General features: G+C 33.0%; 3 protein-coding genes, 1 non-coding gene and 1 pseudogene across 6 annotated transcripts; 3 read left to right on the top strand and 2 right to left on the bottom strand.

Annotated features, from left to right (window-relative positions):
* Positions 1-2583: 2583 nt before the first annotated feature.
* LOC133812736 (probable serine protease EDA2) lies at positions 2584-6482 on the top strand. Of its 2 annotated transcripts, none has more exons than XM_062246546.1 (12): positions 2584-2870; positions 2980-3105; positions 3229-3384; positions 3501-3680; positions 3840-3956; positions 4060-4113; positions 4191-4262; positions 4832-5025; positions 5190-5284; positions 5621-5695; positions 5800-5883; positions 6057-6482. In XM_062246546.1, exons 1-12 carry the CDS (start codon positions 2694-2696, stop codon positions 6170-6172), a joined length of 1446 nt encoding a protein of 481 aa, XP_062102530.1. In that variant the 5' UTR covers positions 2584-2693; the 3' UTR covers positions 6173-6482. The 2 variants fall into 2 exon arrangements, with proteins under 2 accessions (XP_062102530.1, XP_062102529.1); XM_062246545.1 differs by having other exon boundaries at positions 2585-2870; positions 3498-3680.
* Positions 6483-14014: 7532 nt separating this feature from the next.
* LOC133812735 (probable serine protease EDA2) lies at positions 14015-17782 on the top strand. The gene is made up of 12 exons (XM_062246544.1): positions 14015-14284; positions 14385-14510; positions 14618-14773; positions 14885-15067; positions 15173-15289; positions 15381-15434; positions 15513-15584; positions 16256-16449; positions 16655-16749; positions 16992-17066; positions 17190-17276; positions 17485-17782. The coding sequence occupies exons 1-12, from the start codon at positions 14108-14110 to the stop codon at positions 17598-17600; spliced, it is 1452 nt and encodes a 483-aa protein (XP_062102528.1). The 5' UTR covers positions 14015-14107; the 3' UTR covers positions 17601-17782.
* A 214-nt stretch (positions 17783-17996) lies between these two features.
* On the bottom strand, positions 17997-18831 carry LOC133781438 (fructose-bisphosphate aldolase, chloroplastic-like; annotated as a pseudogene).
* Positions 18832-23990: 5159 nt separating this feature from the next.
* Positions 23991-26763, bottom strand: LOC133812733 (protein CHAPERONE-LIKE PROTEIN OF POR1, chloroplastic). Of its 2 annotated transcripts, none has more exons than XM_062246542.1 (5): positions 26613-26763; positions 25905-26088; positions 25719-25822; positions 24854-25298; positions 23991-24668 (listed from the first exon to the last, which is right to left on the bottom strand). In XM_062246542.1, the coding sequence occupies exons 2-5, from the start codon at positions 26054-26056 to the stop codon at positions 24518-24520; spliced, it is 852 nt and encodes a 283-aa protein (XP_062102526.1). In that variant the 5' UTR covers positions 26057-26088; positions 26613-26763; the 3' UTR covers positions 23991-24517. The 2 variants fall into 2 exon arrangements, with proteins under 2 accessions (XP_062102526.1, XP_062102527.1); XM_062246543.1 differs by having other exon boundaries at positions 25905-26085; positions 26613-26759.
* Positions 26764-26802: 39 nt separating this feature from the next.
* TRNAE-CUC (transfer RNA glutamic acid (anticodon CUC)) lies at positions 26803-26875 on the top strand. The gene has a single exon. It is a non-coding gene; the product is annotated as a tRNA-Glu (tRNA).
* The last annotated feature ends 627 nt before the right edge of the window (positions 26876-27502 follow it).

The following is a 27502-nucleotide window of genomic DNA, read 5'->3' as shown; positions in this document are numbered from 1 at the left end:
CCATAAATACTATACTTTTTTATTTACTTTTATGTCATTTTTATTATTTTAGTATTATTTTTAATAATCATCATTAAATGTTAGACTTTTTATCTTATTGTTATTTTATTATCTCTAACTATCAATAATAAAATATAATGAAAATTTATTATTTTTTGTATATTTTCAATATCTTATTGATTTTTGCATCAACTTTTACAATTGTGCATTGTAGTATAGTGCTAAAAATTGTGCTAAATATACCACATATTGATTTTTGTGTTAAATATAGCACAATATTTATATCTCTCATTAGAGATGGTCTTACCATGTTGAATAAGACTCATTACGTGATACAAAAATAAAATATAGAGGGACAAAAAAAATTAATAAAATTTATACTAATATACATAAAAATATATATATTTTTTTCAATGATACATTACACAAAAATACATATTTATAAGGCGAAAATGTTTAAATAAGAATAGATTAAGTTATTTGAACCAATAACCAAACATATGTATTTGTAATTTTATATTGAAACAAATAAAACATAAGTCAAGTTTTATTTTAAATAATCAAAATATCATCAATTAAAAAACACTAAAACAAAATGACTAAAATATATATTGAAGAAAAAATGTGGTTATTAGTTTTTTAATTTTTTAATTTTATAAATTTTTAATTTTTTTCTTTTACTTTTTCAGTTCAATGAAATTTTGCTCAATTCAAATTAAATTTTAATAAACTTTGTTAAGATATAATTCTTTTTCAGTCTATTTTGAAGGAATAAAAAATAATTTATTTAAATAATAAATAATATTTATTTAGGTAAATAATACACGAATTACTCAACTTTCCTTGTGTATATAGTTGAAATTTTAAACTTTTTTTCAATGTAGTCTAAATTTTTATTTGTATGCATAAAATGTGATAGAGATTAAACTATTTAATATATTAAGAAAGGAATAGAAACTCCAAGCCCTAATTGCCTTTTTTTTTTACCTAAGATGACATGACATGACATAAAGATTTATTTAATAATCTGTATTTTCTCTCTCTACTTGTCAAAATGTCCGAAAAGAAAAAAATACCTAAAATGTATGAATATAAGAAATGGTTGTAAAACATAACACGTGGAGATATTTCATGGAAGAGAAAAAAATGTTACATGTGGCTGATCTTTTTCAAATTTTATAATTAAAAAGTATCTGATTTAATAAAATAATTATCTTTATTTTTCGAGAAAAAAGAAAAAGAAAAATACTAGTATTCTCACGCCAGAAGGCTAACATTATTTGAGTTGAGTCCACCTAAGATTTTTCAACAAATCGTCGTCTTTAAGAAAATGGTAGTTTATAAAATATTCTGTCGTTTATGAGTAAAATTGTCGTTTAAAGGTTTTAGAAAAATTGTCGTTTTTTTTCACAATCTGTCGTTTTTGGAGAAAAAAGATTGTCTATCGAAAAATAGTTTGTTATAATTGTCGTTTTCATGAAATTTGTCGTTTTCTCAATAAATTGTCGTTTTCTCAATAAATTGTCGTTTTCATGAATGATGTCATTTTCCAATTATTTTGTCGTTATGTGAAAGTTGCTGTTTCGGTAAAATTTGTCGTTTTCCAAGTCACTTGTCGTTTTTTAAAAGTCACCTCAATGAAATAATAGATAAATATTATAGAGAAAGAAAATGTTGTCGTTGCTTCACGCAAGGTTCCAAAATAAAGACGTTTTCAATAATAGCCTTGCTTCAAAATCGATATTAAATTATGAATTTGGTAATATTAATTAACAGTATTTTAGGGGTATTTGGTACAAGCTAAATAATTTGTGTGAGTTTCATATGTATTTTAATATTTTAAAGGTAAAATGAATTTTTTTGTACACAATAATTTAATATTACCCCATCATAAGTTCCTCTACACTTTCCAAAACAACTCAACTAATCAGAACAAATACCTCGGGGTGTTTGTTTTGAGTAGTTGAATTGTCTTGAAAAATGTAGAGGAGTTTATGATGAAAGTAATATTAAACTATTGTGTACAAAATATTTTACTTTACCTTTAAAATATATATGAGACCTACACAAATTAATCATTTTGCCCATTTAAAATTTGAACCAAACATAAGAATAATTTTAGATTCTCATTCACATATTTACTTTACCCTATACCAAACACGACCTTAGAGTAATTTCAACTTAGCACCATTCAATCATTTTATAAATAAAATAATATATATTTATTAATATGATAAAATAATATAATAATATAGAATATATTTTGTTGGTGTAGTTTTATTGGAATGGAAAAAAATATATAATAACACCAAAATGACTTTCTATTTCAATAATAGACAAGAAAATAACGTCAAATGAAGACAAATTATAGAAATGTTTTCAAAATCATTAAAACCCAATAATAATAATAATAATAATAAACCATTACAATCAAATTAACAAATAAAAATTTAATACATTGTATTAACAAATTAGAAATATTAAAAATATATATGATAAAATTTTCTTTGAGAGAATATTTGATTAAAATTATGTTGGTACTAATTTAACAAATAAAAATAGTTAATTTTTTTTATTATTTAAAAAAAATAAAAGACTTTTTTCTGGTATTTTCGTTGAACTGAAACTTCCAAGAAAGACGAACTTCTAATACTCTGAAAGTAAAGGAAGAAGACGAAGAGTACGATACGAATATGGAGCAAAACTGGAAAACGACGTCATTTTTGTTGTCGTTTTTGGTGATTTCAGCCTTCTCCTGCAGCTATGGCTACAAAATGCCTCGAACCAGGTCTACCAAGTTAAATGCAAGCCATTACTTGACCACTAAGGAGCTTTGGTTCAGTCAAACTCTCGATCATTTTTCTCCTTACGTAAACCAAACTCTCCCTCTCTCGAGAATTCTTATGTTCAATTACTTGATATTCATTCAAGGTAACAAATTATTCCTTGTTTATCGAATTCATTGTGTGTAATTTGCAGGATCATCGTCAATTTAAGCAACGCTACTATGAATACCTTGATAATTTTCGAATCCCAGATGGACCCATCTTTCTTAAAATTTGCGGCGAAAGCTCCTGCAATGGAATACCAAATGATTATCTCACCGTAAGTTTTTTTTTTTTTCAATATATTTATCATAAATTCTTCGATGAATACACCCCAATTTTTTTTTTATTTAAATTATTTATATTGTCATTAAGTGAGTAAAAGGGTTGTCACATTGAGTAGGTTTTGTCGAAGAAGTTTGGAGCAGCTGTGGTAACACTGGAGCATCGTTACTATGGAAAAAGCTCTCCTTTTAAATCACTTGCCACTGAGAATTTGAGATATTTGTCTTCCAAACAGGCCCTTTTCGATTTGGCTGTTTTTCGTCAATATTATCAGGTAAGAAGAATTAGGTCAACTTTGTGATCGATGAACTTGCTGAAATTAGTATAATAACCCACTTTTCTATCTATAAGAAAATCACTTTACTTTGTCTCGTGATGTTGTTGTAGAAGTCCCTGAATCAGAAACTAAATAGAACAAATGTTGAAAATCCATGGTTTGTATTGGGGGTTTCGTATTCTGGAGCTCTAAGTGCATGGTTCCGTCTCAAATTCCCTCATTTAACTTGTGGAAGTCTTGCAAGTTCTGCTGTTGTTCTTGCTGTTTACAACTTTACTGAGTTTGACAAACAGGTCAGTACTAATATGTAAAAGTTTTCTTTTTCCCTTGAATTCCAAATAGAGAATTGAAACACTTTTCCTTTTCTCATCCATTAGTACATGTGTTTGCCTATAACTTTAGATTAAGTTTAGAGGAAATGGGAAATATATTCACATTCCCCTTCAATGCAGATTGGCGAGTCAGCTGGACCAGAATGTAAAGCTGCCTTGCAAGAGATAACTCATCTTGTCGATCAAAGACTTGCTACACAAAAAAAATCAGTGAAGGCATTGTTTGGTGCGGCCGAGGTTTGATTCTTTTAATATCTTTGGATGATCTTCACAATGTATGGCTAAAACTTAGTCAGATGCAAACATAGTATTTTCTTTTTCCTCTTTTGTTTTCTTGCAGCTTGAGATTGACGGTGATTTCTTATATTTTCTGGCAGACTGTGCTGTTATGGCGGTAGGTGTCTACTCTTGCGTGTTTCTTGTTGTATACATACTTAACAGTTACTGATAATTCTGCCTTTGGTTCTACAGTTTCAGTATGGTAATCCTGATCAACTATGCTCCCCTCTTGTTCAAGCGAAGAAGAATGGAGAGGATTTGGTGGTATGCTCATATTCTTCTGGTTATTTATTTGGGATATTGTTTAGAGGTTAATGTGAATGTGCTTAGTTTACCACACATCTTCCAGTAAATTTTCTTGCCTTGGAGGTTTAGGGGAAATGATCAGTTTATAGTTTTTATTTAATCTTTGACAATCCCTATAGTATAAACAGCCTACTAGACAGTTAGATACAAATCTTATGTAGTATATAATTTAACTTACTAGGCAGGGCTATTTGGGACATTCAGAAGTTCATTGAGCTTATTAACGTATGATTTATAATATGTAAGACTATTTAGGCTGTCTTTGTTAAATGTGGAGTGCCTAAGTATATGTAGATTTTATTTTTATTGCTCTTGGTAGTACTAGTAGAGGACTAGGGGCCGCTATTCCTTAGCAATGCTAAAAAATTATTTACTCAAAAAGAAAAAGATAATGAGGTTAAAAATTTCAAGAGTTGAAGATATAAGCAGAATTTTATGCAAAATGTTTAGGTTTATGGTTATTCTGCAATTGATTCAGTTCCTTAGTTTCTGTAATAGCAATAAGAATAGTATGTACTTCTGTGTAGGATGCATATGCCAAGTATGTCAAAGAATATTATTCAAGTGATGTCCAAATATACAATCAGAAGTACTTGAAAAACACGGCTCTTACCGAAGACACTTCTGCACGACTGTGGTGGTTCCAAGTTTGCACTGAAGTAGCATATTTTCAAGTGGCACCTAAAACTGACAGCATTCGATCCTCAAAAGTTGATACCAAGTATGCATTTTATGCATTATTATTTTCATGGCTTTCGGTATATGTGGTTTAGGTTCTTTTACTGCTTCATTTTATGATGAATACAATTTAATATGTATTATCTTAGCTTTGAGTTGGGTTTTGTACAGTTTTGTGAATATCTAATAACTGGTCTTGCGTGGCAGATACCATTTGGACCTATGCAAGAATGTCTTTGGGGAGGGTGTCTATCCTGATGTTGATGCTACAAATATATACTATGGGGGCACAAATATTGGAGGTCCAAACATAATTCCTCTTACCCTCCACAAATTTCATTTGACTTTTTTTAGAATATACAGAACTTTTATTTTCCATGCCACATGCAACAGTCGCCATGCCTCTTTTCGACGCTTTTTCCTGAAAATTGTATCAACTTCTTTCTTTTAAATTGATATTATGATGTTATTAATTACCACATTAGTAAGCTCTGATTGAATTTTGAGCCTCTGATGGTTGAAACAACATTATTTTTCATTGATCCTTTATCAATTGTGTCACTTTCTATGAATATTAACCCCACATATGCATTTACTTATAACCCACATGAGCTTATGAAAGTGGTGATCATATGCAGGGACCAAAATAGTGTTTACAAACGGCTCACAAGATCCATGGCGTCACGCTTCAAAACAGACTTCATCTCCAGATAGTGAGTCTTCTTGTACTTGAAACCTCATTTACATTACTGACAGCCTTGAGTTGATTTGAGTCAATTTGATAATGTTATCCATTAAATGCCTTTGAACTTTTCAGTGCCTTCCTACATTATCACTTGCCATAACTGTGGCCATGGAACCGATTTGCGAGGATGTCCCCAGTCTCCTTTAAGCCCTGAAGGTATGGCATGGTAGACTAAGGACTTTTCTTTTGTTTATCATAGTTTTCTAACCATAACGATGTTGATGCAGTGAAACTCATCGCTTTCAAATCAAAACTGAATTATTATTCAAAATAACATTCATGAATTGCAAAAGCTTTTGTTTTGAACTGAATTTCCTTCTTCCTTTCAGGCGATGCCAAGAAATGCAGCAACCCTGATGCAGTTCACAAAGTAAGACAAAAGATCATAGAAAACATAGACCTATGGTTGTCTCAGTGCCAAGACGGTGAAAAGAGTTGCATCTAGGGATACACATTTTCTACGTAGGTCGGATTCTCAAATTTTTGAGAGGATTTCCTGTCTGGACATGGAACAGGATGGCACTCCCTGCCTCGTCTTCGTCCTTGTCCTGCCTTAGTTAAATTTTATTTTATTAAAAATAATATATTTTCGTGGTAAAGCAATCCACGACTCCAAGGCTCCAAGATTCACTTGCAAAACAAATTAAAAACAAATACACAGAAAGTGTACTGAAACACAAACACTTGGAGAACAAAAAATAAAAAAGAGAAGAAAAAGAATCACACATAGAGATTTTATATTGGTTCAGCCTTAACTAAGGCCCACATCCATCCAGCTCGAGTACTTCTCTACTATAATGAATCAATGTTACAAAACAACCAGCCCTTCTTCCTTTACAAAGGTTCTTGAACACTCTATACAACCCAAATTATGAGTAAATTCTCACACACTCAACAATGTACAAAGAAAATTAATCCTTGTTATCTCAATCTCTCTTTTCAAAACCTCTCAAAATCTCTTATTTTTTTTGTTACCAATTAATGAATCCCTTGGATATATAGCTGCAGCTTCAGATTGTTTCACGTGCTTAATGTAAAGTTAGTTTTGTTTTAACTGATTAAAAGTCTATTGTAACTGTTTAGACTTAAAAAAGTAACAGAAGATATAAGTTATTTAATGACCACTTAATAATAACATATCATATACCCATGATAGTAGGATTACCCCAACGTATATTTTTATATAAAGTGTATGCAATACAAAAACAATTCAAACTCTTTCTTTTGTGTTATTTTTTGTTTTATTATAGATTTTAATAAATATTAAGTACCCAATTCCTTATTGCCACTGATTCCCAATTCCCACATCAAAGAAAAGTCCCCAATTGCTTTGCTATGACTCTTATTAAAGGCCGAAGCAAAAACCATCCAATTGTGTGAAAAAACAGTTGGCTTTGGAACATTAAAAGTTGAAAAAAAATAATCTTATTAAAATAAGAAGATATGCACAATGTTACAAAGAAACATTCGAGCTTATTGAATTCATATGTTTAATTACAACGTATTTGCACAATAAGCATACAACAACCAATAAACCAAATGACCAAGGCCTAGTCTTATTTCCAAAGCTTACTCAACTCTCTTTAATTATTGTTTTCTTCTTTTTACTGTTGTCGTCAACAAGGTACTTCATCAACAACTTTTAATATAGAGTCCAGAAAGTCAACAAGATTCTTCATCGACAACTTCTAATATAGAGTCCAGAAATTCAAAAAGTATTTTCGAGAGAATCTCAACTTCACCATTCACCATCTTATATTTAAAAAAAAAAAAAAAAAAATATCACAACCAAAATTAGAAAATTTATCGTTTATTAGAAATGTTTGATTTTTTAGAATATTGTCATTTTTAATGAAAGCTATCGATTTTTGTATTGTTGTCATTTTTATTAAAAATGGTCGTTTTCATGAATTCTGTCGCTTTTAATGAAATTTGTCATTTTCATAAACATTTTTGTTTTTATACACTTTGGCATTTTCAAGAGAAAATTAGAAGAAAATAAAAGCACACTCAAAAATTCCACCCCCAATGTGATTCTGCTACATTAATTAAAGGGACTGGGAGCATAATAGCCCCAAATTTATTGGTTAATTAAATAAATGACTATTTTAAAAAATTTAAGAAAATGGCCGAATGTCATATTTCAAAATAATAAAATTACACAAATAACCTTATTCTTATTACTTTCTATGCAACCTTAATTTACACGTTACTTTTCGTCTTAATTTTTGCTTCTGTATTCATTTATTTTTATTCACTAACAATTAAATATATGTATATGTACATAAATTTCATAATCTACGTACTGACATTAATAACGTGGAGTATATTTATATATTTGAAACTTATTGAACTAAAGGGTAAGAATAGAAATTAATGTAATCCTAAAAAGTTGAGAGATCATTTGCTTACTATTTATAAAATAGAGACATTTGTTAACACTTAAATGAGAACGTGAGTCATTTCATATAATTTCTCTTAATTAAATTTCACATTTTGATTGGACATAGTCAATATTCTATATTTTAAAAATTAAACAAGATTATAGAAAAACTAATTAGTTGATGAATTATCAATCACAATTGCATCCATCGATAGAATTTCATTTCCAAAAGGTTAATAATTGATGGACCCAAAACGGGTATGTTTTAAATATTTATACTCGCAAGCGCACGAATCGTATTTATAGAATAGTTTTCGTGTAAGCACGAGATCGAACCCAAAGAAGTTGTCTAAAATCGAAAAGAGAAACTATTTTAAACCAAAATTAATAAATTCTAACCTAGTTCCAAAGATTGATGAGAATTTGTAACAATAAAAATAAAATATAATATAATAATAAAGAAATTAAAGACAATATATATAACATAAATTAATAATAGAAATGAAGATGGTAAAATAAGATTATTAAGGATTAGAATCCACAAAATATAAGTTCAATAATATTTATAAGTACATTGATTCCCAAGTTTTAGTGATAGTTAAAATAAATCAAGCTATCATTTTCCAAAAATATTTATAATTTTAAGCACAAATTTCTTATAAAAAGATAGGATTTTTCTTCACTTTTCAAAATTATAATTTCAAAGCATTTAGTGTAAATCAATCTAATGAAATAACAAATAAATCAATGAACATTATTTATAAGGCAAAACATAATATTTTTGTTCTAAGCATGGATGTGTACAATTTAATGACACATTTTACACAAAGAATATTATGTTTTAGCACTAATGAAGAACAAAGTGTAAATATATGCTAACAATCCAAAATACATGATATTTAAGATGAAAGAAAATATTTGAAGAAGAAAATCCATAAACTTTATTGCACAAAATGGGAAATCAACATACAAAATAAACACTATCTAGTTACACATTGTTTCATCATCACCTTAATAATCTTAAAAAGATTAGAAACACATAACTAGAATAGCAAATACAAACTAAAAATTACAAACATAAATAGGAAAATTTGGAGGAGAAACCCCCAAAATTTCATTTAAAAATACATAGAAAATAACCAAAAAGAATAATAAGAAGAAGAGAATAGAGAGGTTTTGAAATGTGTAGAATTTGGTATAGTAACCTCCCCCCAAAATGGACACCCTAACTCCCTTATTTATAGCTAAAAAATGAGAATTAAAATAATCAATTTAAATTGATTAAATTAATTTAATTAATTATAATATGGCAAATAGGGGTAAAATATAGGGTATAATTATGATGTTTTGGGGTAAAATATGTAAAAAGTATGGTAAAAATTGGCATTTTTGTCATAGGGGACAAATGGTACAAAAGCATTTTTTGTTGGGCTCAAGACACATTTTTTCTTTTGCTTTGGATGGGCTGGCAGCAGGCTTTGGATGGGCTTGTGATGCCAGGCATTGAGGCTAGGTGATAGCCGAATGATGGTGAGGCAGGGAGTGCTTCGGTGTGGTGAGGCTGATACGTGGAGCTGCTGGAGTATATAAACAAGTTTCCCTCAAATTGGCTAGAGGAATGAAATGCTCATGGTCATGTGGCTGGAAGGTGAGTGCATGTTGAGTGAATTGATTGAAGAGGAAGGATTGGAGCTTGGGCCATAAGCTTGGGCCTTTGAGGCTTATGTGCCACTTTTTTGTTATTTTCTTTCAAAATTACCACAATTCCTTTGATTCTCTTGCTTTTCAAGAGCCACAAATGAAATAATTTTCCTACAAAATAAATTATAAGCTAAATTAAAATTAAATATTTTTATTAATAAAATATACCATATAAATTCCATGAAAACATTAATTAAAATTTAATTTACATAACATTTAAGCTCAAAATTGTATATTTTTACTCATTACTTAACAATATTAATTTTAAATAATTAAACTATAACATAACACAATAAAATATCTATAAAAACATATAAAAATCTAGAAAATTACAATAAGAATAATAAATGCAAAATTACTTAAAAACTTAATAAATCAATTAAAAACTCAAGAATTAGCACATAAAAAGTTGTAAAATAACTCTATTTTGTAGAGTTATCAATAATATAAATTTCATTTCTTTTAAAACGTACTTTTCCATTTTTATTAGCTTTTTTTTTCAAAAAATGAAAAGAATATCATTAGCATTTTTATTTAGTTCGTTATTTGCATAGTTTTTATTAGTGTGCATGAAATTAAATTGTCATCATAGATTTTTTAATTAAAAAAAGATATTTGCGACGAAAGTTATGTTTGTAACACTTAAGTATTTAAGTTATTTTTTCGACGGCAAAAAGACATTTTGTCTATGTTTTAGTGCAGTTTAGTATATCTGTTTGTTTCGCCGTTAAGTCTGCCATCACAGCATGAAATTTATTTTTAATTTGGGTACTTCTGTTGTAAATATCTCTTAAATTGGACACTTTCGTCATAAATATCTCTTAAATTGAGTATTTTCGCTGCAAATATATATAATTGTGTACTTTTGCCTACGTGTCACAATCGAATAACAGTGAGAATTGACCTTAGTACTAAACTGCACAAAAACATAGACGAAAAGTATTTTCGCTGCTAAAAAAATAACTTTAGTACTTGAGTGCTACAAACATAATAAATTGAATACTTGCACAGCAAAATATGCTAAAAAAAAATTCGGTGCTAATAAATGAGGAGATGATAGTAGGGGTGAATATTTGACCCGCAAAACCTGCCCAGCCCGAACCCCAAGAACCCGAATTTTTGGAAAATCTGTCCATTTCGGGCTTAATCCGATCCGAGCCCGACATATGTCGGGTCGGGTTCGGGTTTATAATTTGGTTATTTCGGGTGTCCAAACCCGAACGAAATTAACCCGAACCTGAACGAAATTAATTAAAAAAAAACTAAAAAAAATAAGAAGATAACCCTAAAAAAAATTCGTGCTTCTTTCTTCTCTTTCACTCTCACTCACGGTCAAGAAAGACACAAAAGATGCCTCCCTCCCTCAGCAGCCGCACAGCAACTCCGTCCACCACCACCAGGCACCAGCTCTTCTCTTCTCGCCTCTCTCACTCACCAGCCCTTCTCTCTCACGCATGATCAAGAAAGACCCACAACACCTCGGATCCTCCCTCTCGTAGCCGTACTCGGGGAGCATGCCAGCCACCAACAGGGACCTCCTCCCTTCGCCGCCACAGCGCCACCACCAGCCAGCCAACTCTACTCCCATCCCAGTGACTATGAGTGTGAACCCATTCATTGTATGTATATATATATATATTTACACTAAACGTATAATTAATGATTTATTATCACTTAAAATCTGTATGTATATTTACATTAAACTCATTCATACGTATATATATGACAATTTTTCTATAGGAGCTTCATTTTAAGCCCTACTACCGATGGGGCTCTCAGTGTTTCTCGACTCATGAATAGTTTTCAGCGCGATTTTTTTATGACCGTGTATATTGTAGCTATTTAGAACATCCTGCAAATTTTTTAGAAAATTTCGAATAGTTTCAATACCAAAAACTAGGTTCAAACATATTGTTTTCCACGTCCAGAACATCCTGCAAATTATTCACGCGTGCAACATGTTTGAACCTAGTTTTCGATACTGTAAACTATTCAGAATTTTTATAAAATCGTGTCGATGCTCTAAATAGCTACAATATACACAGTCATAAAAAAAAATCGCACCGAAAACTGTTCAAAGGTCGAGAACACTGAGAGCCCTACCGGTAGGGCTTAAAGTAAAACCCATATAGGAAAATTCCCCTATATATATATATTGTTATCCCCATTTCCTGTCGTGGGCCTGAGACGATGGTTCAGGCCCATGGGCTGGGCGTTCTGATGTGGGCCCAGCCCAAGCCTGCTTGGTACAGGAATAACCAAAGGCTACGGCCCAACTGCGATTATGGACCCGGATGGTGTCCGGGATGGTGATCCAGGATAGTCGTCCGGGAGACGTACTGACAGTTCGGATTACAGTTGAAGTATACGTAAACGATCTCGGAGCTTGGTAAACGGTCCGGGCCTGTGGTAAACGAAGAGGGACAAAGGTAAACGAACTCGGATCAGGTCCTCCCGGTTTGGCAAGGAAAAGCATCCATGACCCTGAAGCCGCCCCACGACGCGTGGGGGTTGTCCCCACTTTTCACCTGCGGAAAAGGCCACCTCGGGATTGCACGCCGCTGTTTCAGACCTGCACTGCCAAGTACTCTGACTGGTTTTGTCCCTTGAATCTACCTCGTAACTCGAAGTGCCCAGACCAAAAGCACCGATTTGTCGGGCGAAATATAGTTCTTGGGCCGCCCCATTGGGCCTTAATTAGTCTTGGACCTATGTATGTTTTATCTTTTATATTGGGCTTCCGCCAGAGAAGCCAAGAGTATCCACATCTTTGATGGGCCCGGGTCATACCCGGACCTGATCCAGTGTTCCTATGAGCCTATAAATACAGGCAATAGAGCACTAGAAAAGAGATCTTTTCAACGTGTATACAGTTACTCTGTCGAAAAATAGAGAGAAACTCCATTGTAAAAGACTTTCCAAGCTCTAATACAACCCAACTCGTGGATTAAGGCTTATTAACGCCTCAACCATGTAAAAATCATGTGTTAATCTTCTGTCTTCCATATCATTAGTCTTAACTAATATTCATTAGTGTGGTTTCCAAAAATCTCGGTAAACATATATATATATATATACTAGATATAAGCAACGTGCAATGTGCACGTTTGCTTAGTTTTATTTATAGAATTTATTAATTATTTTTATTAAATTTATATTAATGTTATATAAATTTTGAAATAAATATTTTATTTTAATTAAATAATTTATTTATTTTTGTTTAAGTTTATGTTTGTTCTAGTTTTTAAATTTAGGAATGACAACAAGAGATTATATATTATATGTTTATGCAATATTAAATATTGTACATGTATTTTAAATTTATGTTTCTAGCTAGTTTTTAAAAAAAAAAAATCAATTTGTTACTAATTCACATTAGATTATATTATATATTTTATATGATATTATTCTAATAAGTGAGTTTAAATTTAATTAAATTTTATTTAAGTTATAAAATGTATGATTTTATTATTTTTAAATAATACCGTTGTAAAAAATATTTTATTTTAATTTTTTTAATAATATATTATTTTTAAATAATTATTATTATAAAATATCTCAAAAATATCATATTTTAATTGGTTTAATTATTTATTATTTTTAAATAATTATCATTGTAAAATATCTCAAAAATATCATATCTTAATTTTTTTTAATTATTTATTTTATTTTATTTAAGTTTAAGAAATATTTATAAACTACCGTTAAATATAAGAATATTCTGTTAGATATAAGAATATTCTATTAAAATTAACATTAAAAAAGTAAAAAACCGTTAAAACTAAGAATTTCCGTTATCTACACACTTTTTATATATAATAGATATATATAAAGCTTTAGTTACTCATTCATTGTATGTATATTTATATATAAAAAAAAAAAGCTTTAGTTTTCATTTTGGGCTTAATCAGAATTAAGGCTCCAGCCCAACCCGAATCCAATAGGCCCAAAACCCAATAGGCCTAGCCCAACCCAAACAAACTCGAAACTCGCAATTCGAAAAATTTCGAATCGTTTTCGGTACTATTTTTCTCAACCCGATAACCATAAAATTCAAACTCAATCAACCCAAAACCAAAAAATACAACTGGTGTGCATGCACCCCTAGATGATAGGTAATAGACAAGTATTTTTAGCAAAATAAAATATATTAAAAAACAAACGACACGTGTAAATACAATTATGATAATATTTAGAAGAATGAGAAAAATTAAAATGGAAGAAAAGGCAACCGACTCCAGGCGGCGATAGTTGAAACTTGAATTGAAACCTCAGAGAAAGTGAACGACGACGACGATGGAGCAACACTGGAAAACGACGTTGATTTCAGTATCGTTTTTCACTATCTTCTCTCTTTCATGCTTCCATGGCTATGGAATGCCTCGGATGATGTTCAACAAGTTATCTGAAAGTCGTTACTTGACCACTGAGGAGCTCTGGTTCAATCAGACTCTTGACCACTTCTCTCCTTACGTACACCAAACCCCTCTCTCTTTCTCACATTCAATATACATATATATAATTATAAAACTCTTTGTGAATGTATATGTTTCATTCTGTGTATATTTTGCAGGATCATCGTCAATTTAAGCAACGGTATTATGAATTTCTTGACAATTTTCGAATACCAGATGGACCCATTTTCTTAACACTTTGTGGAGAAGGACCTTGCAATGGGATACCTAAAGATTATATTAGCGTAAGTTTTATTTTTCGTTTTGTTGAATAGCTTTGTTTGGTAAAGTGGAAGCTCATCGTTAATGGTGGAAAAATAAGTTAATGTAAATGGGTTGTGACATGTTGTAGGTTCTGTCAAAGAAGTTTGGAGCAGCAGTGGTATCACTGGAGCATCGTTACTATGGAAAAAGCTCTCCTTTTGAATCACTTTCCACTGAAAATTTGAGATATCTATCTTCCAAGCAGGCCCTTTTCGATTTGGCTATTTTCCGTCAAAATTATCAGGCAAGAAGAACTAATATAATCACCTTTTAAGCTTTCTATTTCCTGAAATTAGTGGAACCCACTTCTCACTTCATTGAAAAATCACTCAACTTTGTCTCAAAATGTTAATAGGATTCTTTGAACCAGAAGCTGAATAGAACAAATGTTGAAAATCCATGGTTTGTATTTGGGATTTCATATTCTGGAGCTCTTAGTGCATGGTTTCGTCTCAAATTTCCTCACTTAACTTGTGGAAGTCTTGCAAGTTCTGCGGTTGTTCTTGCTGTTTATAACTTCACTGAGTATGACAAGCAGGTCAATATTACATCCTTTTGTTTATGTTATACCTTTCTTTGAATAAAAAGGTTTGAAATTCATTTATGGCAAAGGCTTCCCTTCATTGTTAAATTACAATTGCAGGTTGGTGTCTCAGCAGGTCCGGAATGTAAAGTTGTGTTGCAAGAGATAACTCAGCTTGTTGAACATAAACTTGCTACACAAGGAAATTCAGTGAAGGCCTTGTTTGGTGCAGCTGAGGTTTGCTTCTATTCTTTTTATTTTAGTGATTGTTTTGATATATGCCAAAAGATATTCAGATGCAATTGGATGATATATTTTTTTTTTGCAGCTCGAAATTGATGGCGATTTCTTGTATTATCTGGCCGATGCTGCTGCTTCAGCAGTAGGTAGTTTACATTTGTTGTTTCCTGTTTACAAATTTTATTGCTACTACTAATCATGACTTCCTTTTGTTTTATAGTTTCAATATGGGAATCCAGATGAACTATGCTCTCCTCTTGTTCAATCAAAGGAAAATGGAGAGGATTTGGTGGTACGCTCTTGTTCTTTTGGTTGTTTCTTCTAGATCTTCTTTATATATTTTTTCGTCAAGTTTGGTACATGATGATTCACTAAACAGTTTTCAGTAAAATTCTTCTTCTTCTTTGATGTTTAAGTGAAATATCTTCCATTAAATTTTGTAAATTTGATCTATGTTATGTCTCATTGGATCCATCTACTGTAAAATATGTCTACTGATTAACTTACTTCACAGCAAGTGACTATTCACTAGTGCAGACAGTGATTGGGACTTGCATAAAAGTCGAGTGAGCTTTCTATGCATATTTTATAGTTTTGTTACATTGTTTTTTAAACTAGCTCTCCTCCCTAACCTACAATATTTGGGGACCAGAAAACTATAACAACAATTAATATGTAGGTGCCTAGGAGAGACTCAAGAAAGCAAACCATACTTGATCATATGAGCTACTCCTATTGGGTCTAGTTTTGTTACGTTAGTTAATGCACAACTATCTAGGTTGTATAATGGTCTCGCTTGCACAAAAAAAATTATTTGTAGATATGCTGCATTACATGTTAAGGTGAAGAAGTTAGAGGTGCTAGTTCTACAAAATAATCCGGCTTATGGTTTATCAAACTCCCTCTATTTTATTTAGTTCCTTAGGATCTCTAATGACACGAATTATATATACTTTTATGCAGGTTGCGTATGCCAAGTATATCAAAGAGCAGTTTTCCGACAATGCTCAATTGTACAATCAGGAGTACTTGAAAAACACTACTCTTACTAAAGACAGTTCTATGCGGTTGTGGTGGTTCCAAGTTTGTACTGAAGTTGCATATTTTCAGGTGGCACCTAAAAATGATAGCATCCGGTCCTCCAAAGTAGACACAAGGTTTGTTCTGTAACTGCATATTAATTTTGTACCTTTCTTTGGGTTGAATACATTGTAATTGACATAAATTCTAGTTTTGTGGTTGTGGTTCTTGAAATTCTTCTTTTAACGATCAGTACCATTGCTTTTATCAGAAAAAGTTCATTGTTGGTTTGTGTGTACTCTTATGAATCTCTTCTAATTGGTCTTCTGTGGACTGTGGCAGATATCATCTGGACCTTTGCAGGAACCTTTTTGGAGAGGGTGTCTATCCTGATGTTGCTGGAACAAACATTTTCTACGGGGGCACAAAAATTGGAGGTCCAAACATATATCATCTTCATTTCTCTTTCGTACACACACATGTGAAGGCCTTTTTGATGCTTTGTTTCTGTCATATTATTCTTTGGATAGCCCTCATTGAATTTTGCGCATCTGATGGCTGAAATCTTCATGTCATCTGTTCCCTGTTGATGTTTGCATATGTGTTTCTAGGATATGATACCAACTATTTATTTACCAATAATTCACATGAGCAATTGAAGTGCTGTGATCATTTGCAGGGACACAGATAATATTTACAAATGGCTCAGAGGATCCATGGCGACATGCATCAAAACAGACTTCGTCTCCAGATTGTGAGTCCTCTTGACTTGAAAATAATTTTGTTTGCTATTAGCTTATTATTATTCTCGTTGACTTGGACAGTGTTGAGTAAATTTGATATGTTATCCTGAAAATGCCTTTTGAATTTTTTTCAGTGCCTTCCTACATTGTCACCTGCCATAATTGTGCCCATGGAACTGACATGAAAGGATGTTCCGTTAATGGTACAAGACCTATTGAAGGTATAGTAGAATACAAAAGCTCTTTTGTTTCTCAAAGCTATCTAATTGTCAAGATGTTGGTGCTGAAATAATCATTACTTCCAAATTGAACAGAATTATATGAAATGACATTCATGAAATGCAGAGAAGTAGCCACAGGCTTTCCAGTTTCCCCTATAATATCTCAAATATTTTCTCAATATACTAAAACTACCATCTACTTTTTCAGGCGATGCCAAACAATGCAGCTCTCCTGATGCAGTTCTGAAAGTGAGGCAAAAGATCATAGCTGACATGGACTTGTGGCTTTCTCAGTGCCTGGACAATAAAAAGAGTGCCATGTGATGTGTTTCTATTATAAGAATAAACAAGTGTATACTTTGACTATTCAACTTGCTATGCTAAATTATTAATGTGTAGAGGTGAAGGCTATTGCTGCTACTTATCATTTAGTTCTATGTATAAGGAGAACTCTATGCTGAAGTTGTTTAGCCCTTCAAGTAATATCCAAATAATTTTCATCCTCAGCATTTTTCAGTTGGCATGAAATTAATTTATTTCGATGTTAAGTTTACAATTTCAGGCTAAAAAAATAGTGTATCAACTAAGAACGTGGATAAGACAACAAATTTCACATCTACAGAAGAATTGGAGTGAAGAAACAGCTTAGTAAACGTAGCCATTTACAAACATCCCTTGCTTGCACTCCTCTGACTCTCCCTCTCCAGTGTATTTACCGAGCTAGGCGAGAGAGTTGGCCTTTGCCCAGACAGCCCGGACAAGCAGAGCATCCTGAGCTTCCTTCACATTCTCCGGTCTGCCACCCCATTTCTTGAGGCAAGTATTTTGAAGTGTCCTAGCATATGAGAACGAAACATGCCACGGGTTGGGAGTTTGGTTCATGACATTCAAGTTCAGTGTGGCCTCTACTTCGGATTGCCCACCTGACAAAAACTGTTCAACCAGATCAACACAAAACAATATTAATAATTTCCTTTGTAACAGGGAAAAAAAAAACAGAACTTTGCTGTTATCAGGCTTGTTTTTGTTTGACAGTAGCTTACCATGATTCCAGGGACAGCAGGGGGGATTCTTTGCCTGAGGAGTCTAAGGGTGTAGTCAGCAACCTGCTCTGGTGTGGCCTTGTCCTTGTACTCAGCGCCAGGAGTGACCATACTGGGCTTGAGAAGGATACCTTCAAACATGACATTGTTCTCAGCCAAGAAGAAGAACACCTCCACCCACACCTTCCGTGCCACTTCGAAGTTCCTATCGAATCGATTCCATGCTCACCGTCCAGCAAGATCTCTGGCTCAACAATCGGCACCAACCCATTGTCCTTAAAAAGATCGTAATATACAAAGCTTTTAGCAAAACGTTACGTGAACTGAAGCCTCTTACTACTTCACTAGGAATTGGTATGTGACTATTGCAAAGTACTGTTGGTTAATCTTAGTCAATCACACCATGTTTTATGTTACCTGTGAGATGGCAGCATAGCGATCCAAACCCCAGGCTGCTTCCTTCACGGCCAGTGCAGATGGCCCCATTGGGAATGCTCCACAGTACGCCTGATGAAGTCCAGTAAAACTATCACTTTACTTCTTGAGACACTTAAAGTTAGCCAAGTAATAACAATGCAGGAAAATTTGTTGATCCCATTTTGCAAAACGAGATCCCTGTTGGTAGTAAGCACCAGAGCGAGAAGCAAGTCCATCTAGACCTTGGCACCATGACTCATCGTTAGAACCAGCCAAAGGAACCAAACCCTTCTTTATTTGTTTTTTTTTTTTTGTTTGCCTTGTCAACTTTAATACCAGGAACAATGTTTTGCTCGGTTAGGACATCGACCATCTTCTTGCCATCAGTGGTGGATTGGTAAAGTGTCTCCTCAAAGAGAGTGGCCCTAGAGATGTACTGGCCCAGCTCAGGAGCTGTAACCAGAAGAGTCATGTATGCCTGGCGATTAGCCTCTGTGTTCTCTAGCCCAATGGAGGCCAGTCTCTTCCCACATGTTGCATTTGACTCATCCATCGCCAGAATCCCACATCCTGGTGATTCATAAAACATAAAAAAACCAAGTTAGAAATAAGTAACAACTTTGTATAACATATATATATATATATTGATATGGGACTTACGGCGGTCTTGACATGCTCATCAGCATATGAGCTAGCACGGACAGTGAGAGTGAGACCATGAGGCGAAATGGGTTGGCAACGAACCACAGAAACTGAAGGTTGTGAAGAGTTTCGCCCTTAACTCACTCGGACTTGTTAAGTACCGGTCCTCACTTGATAAGAGCAACTCCAATGGTGGCTACCCATTAGTTGCTTAACATGTTCAAATCATCCTAAAATATAATTTTTTATTTTTTCTCTCTTCTACGTCACTTTTGGCAATTTTTTTTATAAAAATACTCAAATGTTAAGCCACCTCAAAAGATGTCAACTATAGCCCCAATCATTATTATTTAATATATTATTTTGTAATTATAAATATTGTCACACTAAATTTTTTAAATCTATATATTAATATAAAAAAATATTACATGAAATTTAAATTAGACGAAATTTAAAAGAGCTTATAAAATGACATAATTATAATTAATCAATCTAACATAATTAAAAAATGTTAATTAAAATGATTTCTAAATTTTGACCATATGTGCTCGACCAAGTCTGTCGGAAGATGCGATGAATGCTTCTATCACAAATTTCAGCATTTCTTTAAAGCATTGTCAGGAAGTCAGAAATAAGTCCATGCAATACTTCAACCATTAGAGTGTCAGCGGGGCCGTCATCATAATTAAAATCAAACAAACTCATATGCATCTCTTTCATCCTCGACAATAATGTTGTGCAATATGATGCATGCATACATAATATCTTTGAGAACATCTCTTTGCCAAAAACGAGTTGGTCCTCGTACAATAGCAAAATGAGATTGAAGTACTTCGAATGCTCACTCAACATCTTTGCGTACTGCTTCTTGGCATCGGGCAAATAATTTGCTTTTCTCTCCTTGAGGCAGTGGGATAGTTTTAACAAATGTACCCCACTCTGGATAGATATCATCTGCTAGATAGTACCCCTTGTTGTATTGTGTGTCATTTATCGTAAACTCAACTCTTGGAGCTTGCCCTTGTAAGATATCAGTGAATAATGGGAATTGATTTAACACGTTGAGATCATTATTGGATCCTGGAACACCAAAAAATGCATGCCATATCCAAAGATCTTGTGACACAACTGCTTCGAGCATGATTGTTGGTCTACCGTGATCACCTCGCGTGAATTGGCCTTTCCATGCAACTAGGCAATTTTTCCATTCTCAGTGCATACAATCAATGCTTCCCAACATGCTTGGAAAACCACGCACCTCCCCCATTTGAAGTAAGCGACAAATGTCCCCAGCAGCATTGGGTCGTCTTAAATATTTAGTCCAAAAAATATCATTCACTCCTCGAACGAAATTGACTAGACATTCAATAGCGGTAGTTTCACCAATTTGAACATACTCATCAACACAACTGGCAGGCGCTCCATATGCCAACATTCGCATAGCAACGGTGCACTTCTGTAATGGCAAAAGCTCCCTTCTACCGACTGCATCAAACCTCATATGGAAATACTCCGAATGATTTTATAGAGCTTGCACTATGCATAGGAATACATGTCTACGCATTCTAAATCTTCTTTGAAATTGATATTCTGTATACACCGGTTCATCAGAAAAATAGTCATCGAACAAACGTTGATGTCCTTCTACATGACCCCTATCAATGTGGGCTTTCTTTCTTCCTTCTCTTGTTGAGCTACCCCCATCCATGAGCGCTTTAAAATATTGATCATCATGATCGTCAGTACACTCTGCAATTATGATATCCTCTAGACTCATATTGTCGTATGGATTCGGAGAATTTGGCGAATTCATTTTCGAACTTAGAGTATATGATATTTGGGAATGAAAGATGAATGAGAGAGTAAAATGAAGGATTCAATGGAGAGTTGAGAAAAAAGAAGATTGGAATTTAGTATTTATAGACATGGTGACATATGTGTAACCGTTAAAATATAGTTGTTACAATGTAGCCATTAAAATAAAGGATAAGTTATTTGAATAAAATAAAATACATAATAATGTGGTTGATAAAAATACATAGCAATTACAACTTCAAGATATTATTCTTAATATAAGTACACAAGTTTTCACGATCTTTCTTTTGTTCAGGAGTCATGTGCGACGTGTCCATGATCAGATAATTCATGTATTTTGTCATCTTATTATCTTCTGCCTCTTTCTCTTTTATCGCCACCAATTTCTCCAATGCAGATGCTTTTCATTCACTAATCTCTATAAATCTAGTATGTGTCTTTTTTTTTCCTTTCCTTTTCTCTTTGCTGCGTTTTGGCCAGTAGGGCGTACTTCACGTACTTCATCATCACTAATGTCTGCATTGGAAGAAGAAGTAAATGCCCCTGATTTTGACACATTTGTTCTCTTACCACCTTTTGGTTGGTACATTGTATTCCATTTCGGCTCATCCTTTAGCAATCTCCAACAGTCCACAAGCAGAAAATTTGAGTTGCTATTTTTCAGATTTGTACAATTGATGTGCATTCTCAAGAATTTGCTCACCAGACCAACCACTGTGATGCGCATGTTGTACTTGTTTATAACACCCATGGAAACGCGCGACCTTTTGATTCATCTTGTTCCAATGATATTTGCATTGCCTTCCAGTTCTTGCTTGCTCGCCTTTTTGGTTAGTGTTGTATTATTCTGCGATCCGAGCACAAAAATATGTAGAAGTTTGGTCATTCCCCACAATGGCATCCTTAGATGTATTAAGCCATCCACTTATCAGAAGTATAGTGGCTTCCTTGCTCCATTTGACTTTACATTTATGCCTTGATTCATCTTTATTGTGTAGAACTACATTTTCCAACCCTTCAACACCATGTTCAGGTTGGGTTTCAGAGACAAATGTCGACGATGTTTCACGATTCAAATCAATACTAGATTTTTCCCTACTTGGCATATGAAAGGCATATGGTAGTGAATTTGGTAGTGTGAAGAATGGAGCTTGTTGGGACGTCTCAAAAGAGCCAAAATTTTGGAAATGGTAGGAGGATATGGGATAATTTTGAGAATTTGAAAAACTTTGGTTAAATTGAGAATATTGAAAATTTGGATTTTGGGGATTAGTAGAATGAGTATTTTGAAAATTTTGATTGAAATGAGAATATTGAAAATTTGGATTTTGGGTGTTAGTATGTGGAGAATATGATGAATTTTGAAAATTTTGGGTGTTGGTATTTGGAGAATTTTGTGAATCCATTGGTAAGAAATGAAATTTTGTGATATTGATAATTTGGAAGAAAAATGTATGAAATTGTGTGAAAATTGAATGAAATAGATAAATATTTGTAGAAGAAAAAAATTTAATATATTGTATGCTAACAATAATATAAACGGTAATAATTTATACCATTTTTTTACATCAACTGTAATATTTTACATACATATAATATATATGCATAATTTAAAAAATAAAAAATAGCACCGTTGCCTCTATGAGAGAGGTAACGGCTGCTTCAAATTTGAAAAGTTACCCTTCACTCCAATGCTAAGTCATCAACCAATTTTGTAGCCTGTCATAAAGCTACTTCTTAGACCACGGGCGTTGGAGTTGCTCTATGAGCAACTCCAATGAGAATTGCTTGAAGAATTGCTTGTCAGTGATGGGGTAGGTGAATGATGTGGAGGAGATTTTTTTAAAAGGAAATTGGCAACGTTGTCTAGCAGTAGCAACGTTCCTTTTTTTTTTTTTTTTTATTGGTTAGTATTAGAAAAATTATGATGGGACAACTTAAGGACATTTAGTATTGTTCCCATTATATATATGCTCTAAGAGAAGCTGAGGGCATTTTCTATGAAAGTCTTTTATTCTAAAAGAAAAAAAAACTTCGACCTTTTCTTTTCTCTCTTTAACACAGTGCATGTTTTGCTGTGATTCATCAAATATTTATAGTTGGAAATATTAAGTCTGAAGTACGACGTTTGAGGCTGCAGTACATTGGCCAATCATATGTTGCCAATTGGGAGGTGGGAATTCATGGCTGCGTTTCTTCAGTTTCGTAAAACCAGAATTAATTGAATTGTATTCTTCTCGTATCATGGTCGAATCTCAATGGAAAATTTAAGTCATAATGATCTTTCTGAGAGTGATTAGTGACCCATCGTAGTTGAAATGTGTGTTTGATATTTCTCTGTCATTAGTTCTTTTGGCTTTTCTAATGTAGAAAAGAAAATAAATAGTGGCACCAAAGAAAGTTATGTGGAAGGATGGAGACCTCCTCAGAAATAACATTCATATCAGAATTAAGTACGTCGAAACAAAGTTCTTTTTTCACTTCCAAAATAGGAATGTTCATTATTCACATAAATATTCGTACTTGTTAGTAGTTATAAGCCTTAAATGACATAAAATCCAAATTGGTGTGGTATCAGATCCTTATAATTGAACTTTTTCATTCCTTTAAAGCTTCTGCTCAAACCATTATTGAGACAAAAAAGTTCTTGCAAATGACCAAAGGGAAGAATATGTATTAGTTGACAATATCATGAACACAGAGCACCGACTATAACAACTATGAAACATACATTGATTGGTGTAATTTAAGACATTTCTATTATTTAAATCCGATATTAATATATCGGTATTATGCGGTGTTGAACAGCTTAAGTTGTATACAACAATACTCATCCAAGGTCAACAGATAACTCGTCCTCAACCACCAATAGATGGGACACTTACAGCTCAAATAAATTAGTGGGTACAAAAAGGTTTCCTCATAGGTCTGTGATATTTATGCCAGTCTTCCTTGTTTACCATTTGTTTCTAATTCCATGCCAGGCAAGGAACTTAGCAATATCACCCATCAAAATGTAATAAATATCTAAATGGAAAGGACCCAAAAAAAAAATCATGTATTGCTTAAATTTGCTTCTTCTTTTTCGATCTTGTTTTACATCCTTTTTTGAAAAACAAAGCAGTGACCACCACAAATCTCTCTGTTCTAATCTAAGACTAGGAGGCCTTGGTTTTTTTTTTTTAACAAAACACTGCCAGAAAGTAGGGATGTTGAAACAGAAAGCAGGCAGCTGTGCATATAAGCTAAATCTTCGACAAACGCAGTTGTGTTTTGAGTCTAGCAAAATTGGGGTTCATGACTAGTAAGGCAAACTACAAGTTACTACTTCAGATAGGTAGATGAAACCCAGAGTAGCAAATAGGTTATCAGCGAAGTTGTAACCTCAAAACTCCTTAGCCCTTTGAGTATAGGTGGCATTACAGACACCATCAAGAAGGTTCCCAAGAGCCATGAGATGATAAAAGATCCAGCACTGCAACACACAATCAAACTGTTATTCCAATGTCTTTCCTATTTCATTTCTACATTTCTAAGAGGTTCAACGAGCAGAAAAATCATAAGAATGCATACAAAACCAGAAGGAAACATTAGATATAGTAACATAGACATGCACATGTAAGATGCAATAACATTAGACAGAAAAAAAAAATCACATACCTGTAGAGAAAAGCTCGGAGTTTACTCTTCAGCCTGTCATGTATAAAATAAATGGTTGCCATTAGCGAAATGGCTACCTGAAGAGTTGGGCCTTCTTCAGTTGGGAAGAGCACAGTGAGCGCTCCAAGTACAATAAATGCGATAGAGGTTTTTATGATAAAATTTTTGGATGGAACTTGAAACCTACTCCTCACAGCCTGCACAACACGGGACTGATTGACGTCCCTGAACTTTTTCTTGAAGTCAATTTTCGGGTTTTTTCTGTCATAAAATTTCTGCATGATTATTTTGTCATGGGCTGATTCTATTGCATCTACACTGGGTTTGTGCCCTGCATATTGTCGAATAAGAAAGTTCCTTGCAGATTGAATTTCATCTTCGGAGGCATCCTTGCTTATTCCAAGTCGTCTGTATGGGTCCTTTACATTAATCCTAGGAAAGATAGCTGAGCTTGCCAAGGCAATTGCAAAGAAAGTGTCAGAGGGTGAACAACCAATTTGTAACAATGTCTAAAAAAAATAACTTATGAATGAACTTAACCAATGCTATTTAGAGATAGGATATTCAATGAAACTAGAGCCAAGGGAAAGTAAAGAGGGAAATTCCATAAATTTTAGCATACCAAAAAATACACCAGAATTTGTTTGTAGCTATAACCAAGTCAAAGAGGGTCTAATTCATTTCATTGTCAACTATGAATTTAAAGCAAAATATAGATGTCATTATCATTGTCATCTCGTGGGTGTTTTTCTTTCTTCTTTTTTTCCCCTCCACATGAAAAAAAATATATAAGTTTACAGTCAAACAGATGCAGAACATGAATGTTCAGGACTTTAAAGACAACTAACATTAAGATAAAAATTACCAGATGGTTGATCTGCCATATCACCATAAGAAGCATCCATTGCACACTTGATCAGATGAGTATTTTGTATACTCCACCTTTGGATAGAACCAGCCAAATAACTTCTGCTTATCACAAAAGGAAAAAAGAAAATTACATGAAGGGTCTGGACTCATCACATAATCTGCTAATTAATGAGCTATATACCTTCCCAGACGGAGAACCTTATTCTTTCTGGTAGGATTCACAATCTGAGAAAAATTCGATGACGACGCTTGCCTACTTAGCAAACTGGAACTGCTTACCGGTATCCGAACACAACATCTTGAGGGACTACCAGTCAATCCAGATACAGTCATTTTCACTTACACCCCCAATAATTGCCCCACTGCTACACGAAGTTCAATTTTCATCAGAAACTACTAATATAAAGTCCTACGCTAATGAGTAAGGGGGTTCTTGATAGAGCTAGAAATCTTTTAGAGCCAATCCCTGCTATTCCCCCAAACCTTTGAAAAGAAAAAATCATACAGAAACAGAATGCTTGCTATTTAGTTTGAGTGTTTAGAAAGTGGGAAGGAAAAAAAATTGCTAATTGAGCTCAACAACTCCATAAATGGGCTTCCACAAAATATACTCAAGTTATGTACTACTTCATCATTCCAATACATGAATCATTTTAGCTTGGGGTCAACATTGTGAACAGCTTAAATCTTAGAAAAGCAAGAAAATTGAAACTAGAAACAGAAAATTGAAAGAAACAATCATGGTTATCGATTACATGAAAGAAAAGTACAGTGTCGAAAGAAATGAAAACTTAAGTTTGTAATTGTAATTGCCATGGAAAACTATAAGCGGTAATCAAAATCCAAAACCCAACATAGGAAAGAAGAAATAAATTGAAGAAGTTATCACCTTAATGGATGAAAACAACGATGGGACGAAGCTTGAAATGGCGATTTGGTGAGAAGGAGGGTCACTGCAACGGATAGGAAAAACGAAGAGAACCAGCAAAGGGGTTAGTTTTTCAGTGTAATACTAAACCCTTACCTTTACTCTTTTAAATTAAGATTAAATAAAATTAATTATGATAATATAACACCAATCCGTTGTAGTCTAGTTGGTCAGGATATTCGGCTCTCACCCGAAAGACCCGGGTTCAAGTCCCGGCAACGGAAATTTTTTTTCTTTTTTTTATTTTATCAAAGTTTGCATGAACGACGTCGTTTTCAAGTAATTTTTATTTTGAAATATTTATTATTAAATTAAGAATAATGATAACAATCTCGTCTTTAATCTTAGAACCTTATTAAATGGTATTGATAAATATCGAGTAAGGAGTTAAGATTGCAACTTTCAATTCTTTGTCTTAAGTTTTTGTGAGAAATTGGATTATATATAGATTTTTGTTATTAAACTTATATTAAAAAAATTTCGGTTAGCCATCGACTTTATATTAAAGTATCTAATATTATATGAATTGATATTTTTTGTGTTGTTAAATTTAAATTCGGGTTTTTATTTATTATAATTTAAAGTAGTAAAATAATTAAATTCAACAACAAATAATATGTTATCTTATGCAATACTAACCATCTTAGAGTATTTTATACAATATTGTAAATATTTATAATGTTAATGTAATAAGATAAATAAGAAGTATTAGAAAAATTTAACTGTTAGATTGTAAAAAATGTGACATCATTTCACATGATAGTAGATGACATTTTGAAAATTGAGGGTTAGCCCTCCACTTTATATTAAGGTAAGTAACTTTACATGAAGTGATATTTTTATATTGTTAA

Source organism: Humulus lupulus, chromosome 1 (assembly GCF_963169125.1).
Source record: "Humulus lupulus chromosome 1, drHumLupu1.1, whole genome shotgun sequence".
Classification (NCBI taxonomy): Eukaryota; Viridiplantae; Streptophyta; class Magnoliopsida; order Rosales; family Cannabaceae; genus Humulus; species Humulus lupulus.
This window is presented reverse-complemented; position numbering and strand designations above follow the sequence as displayed.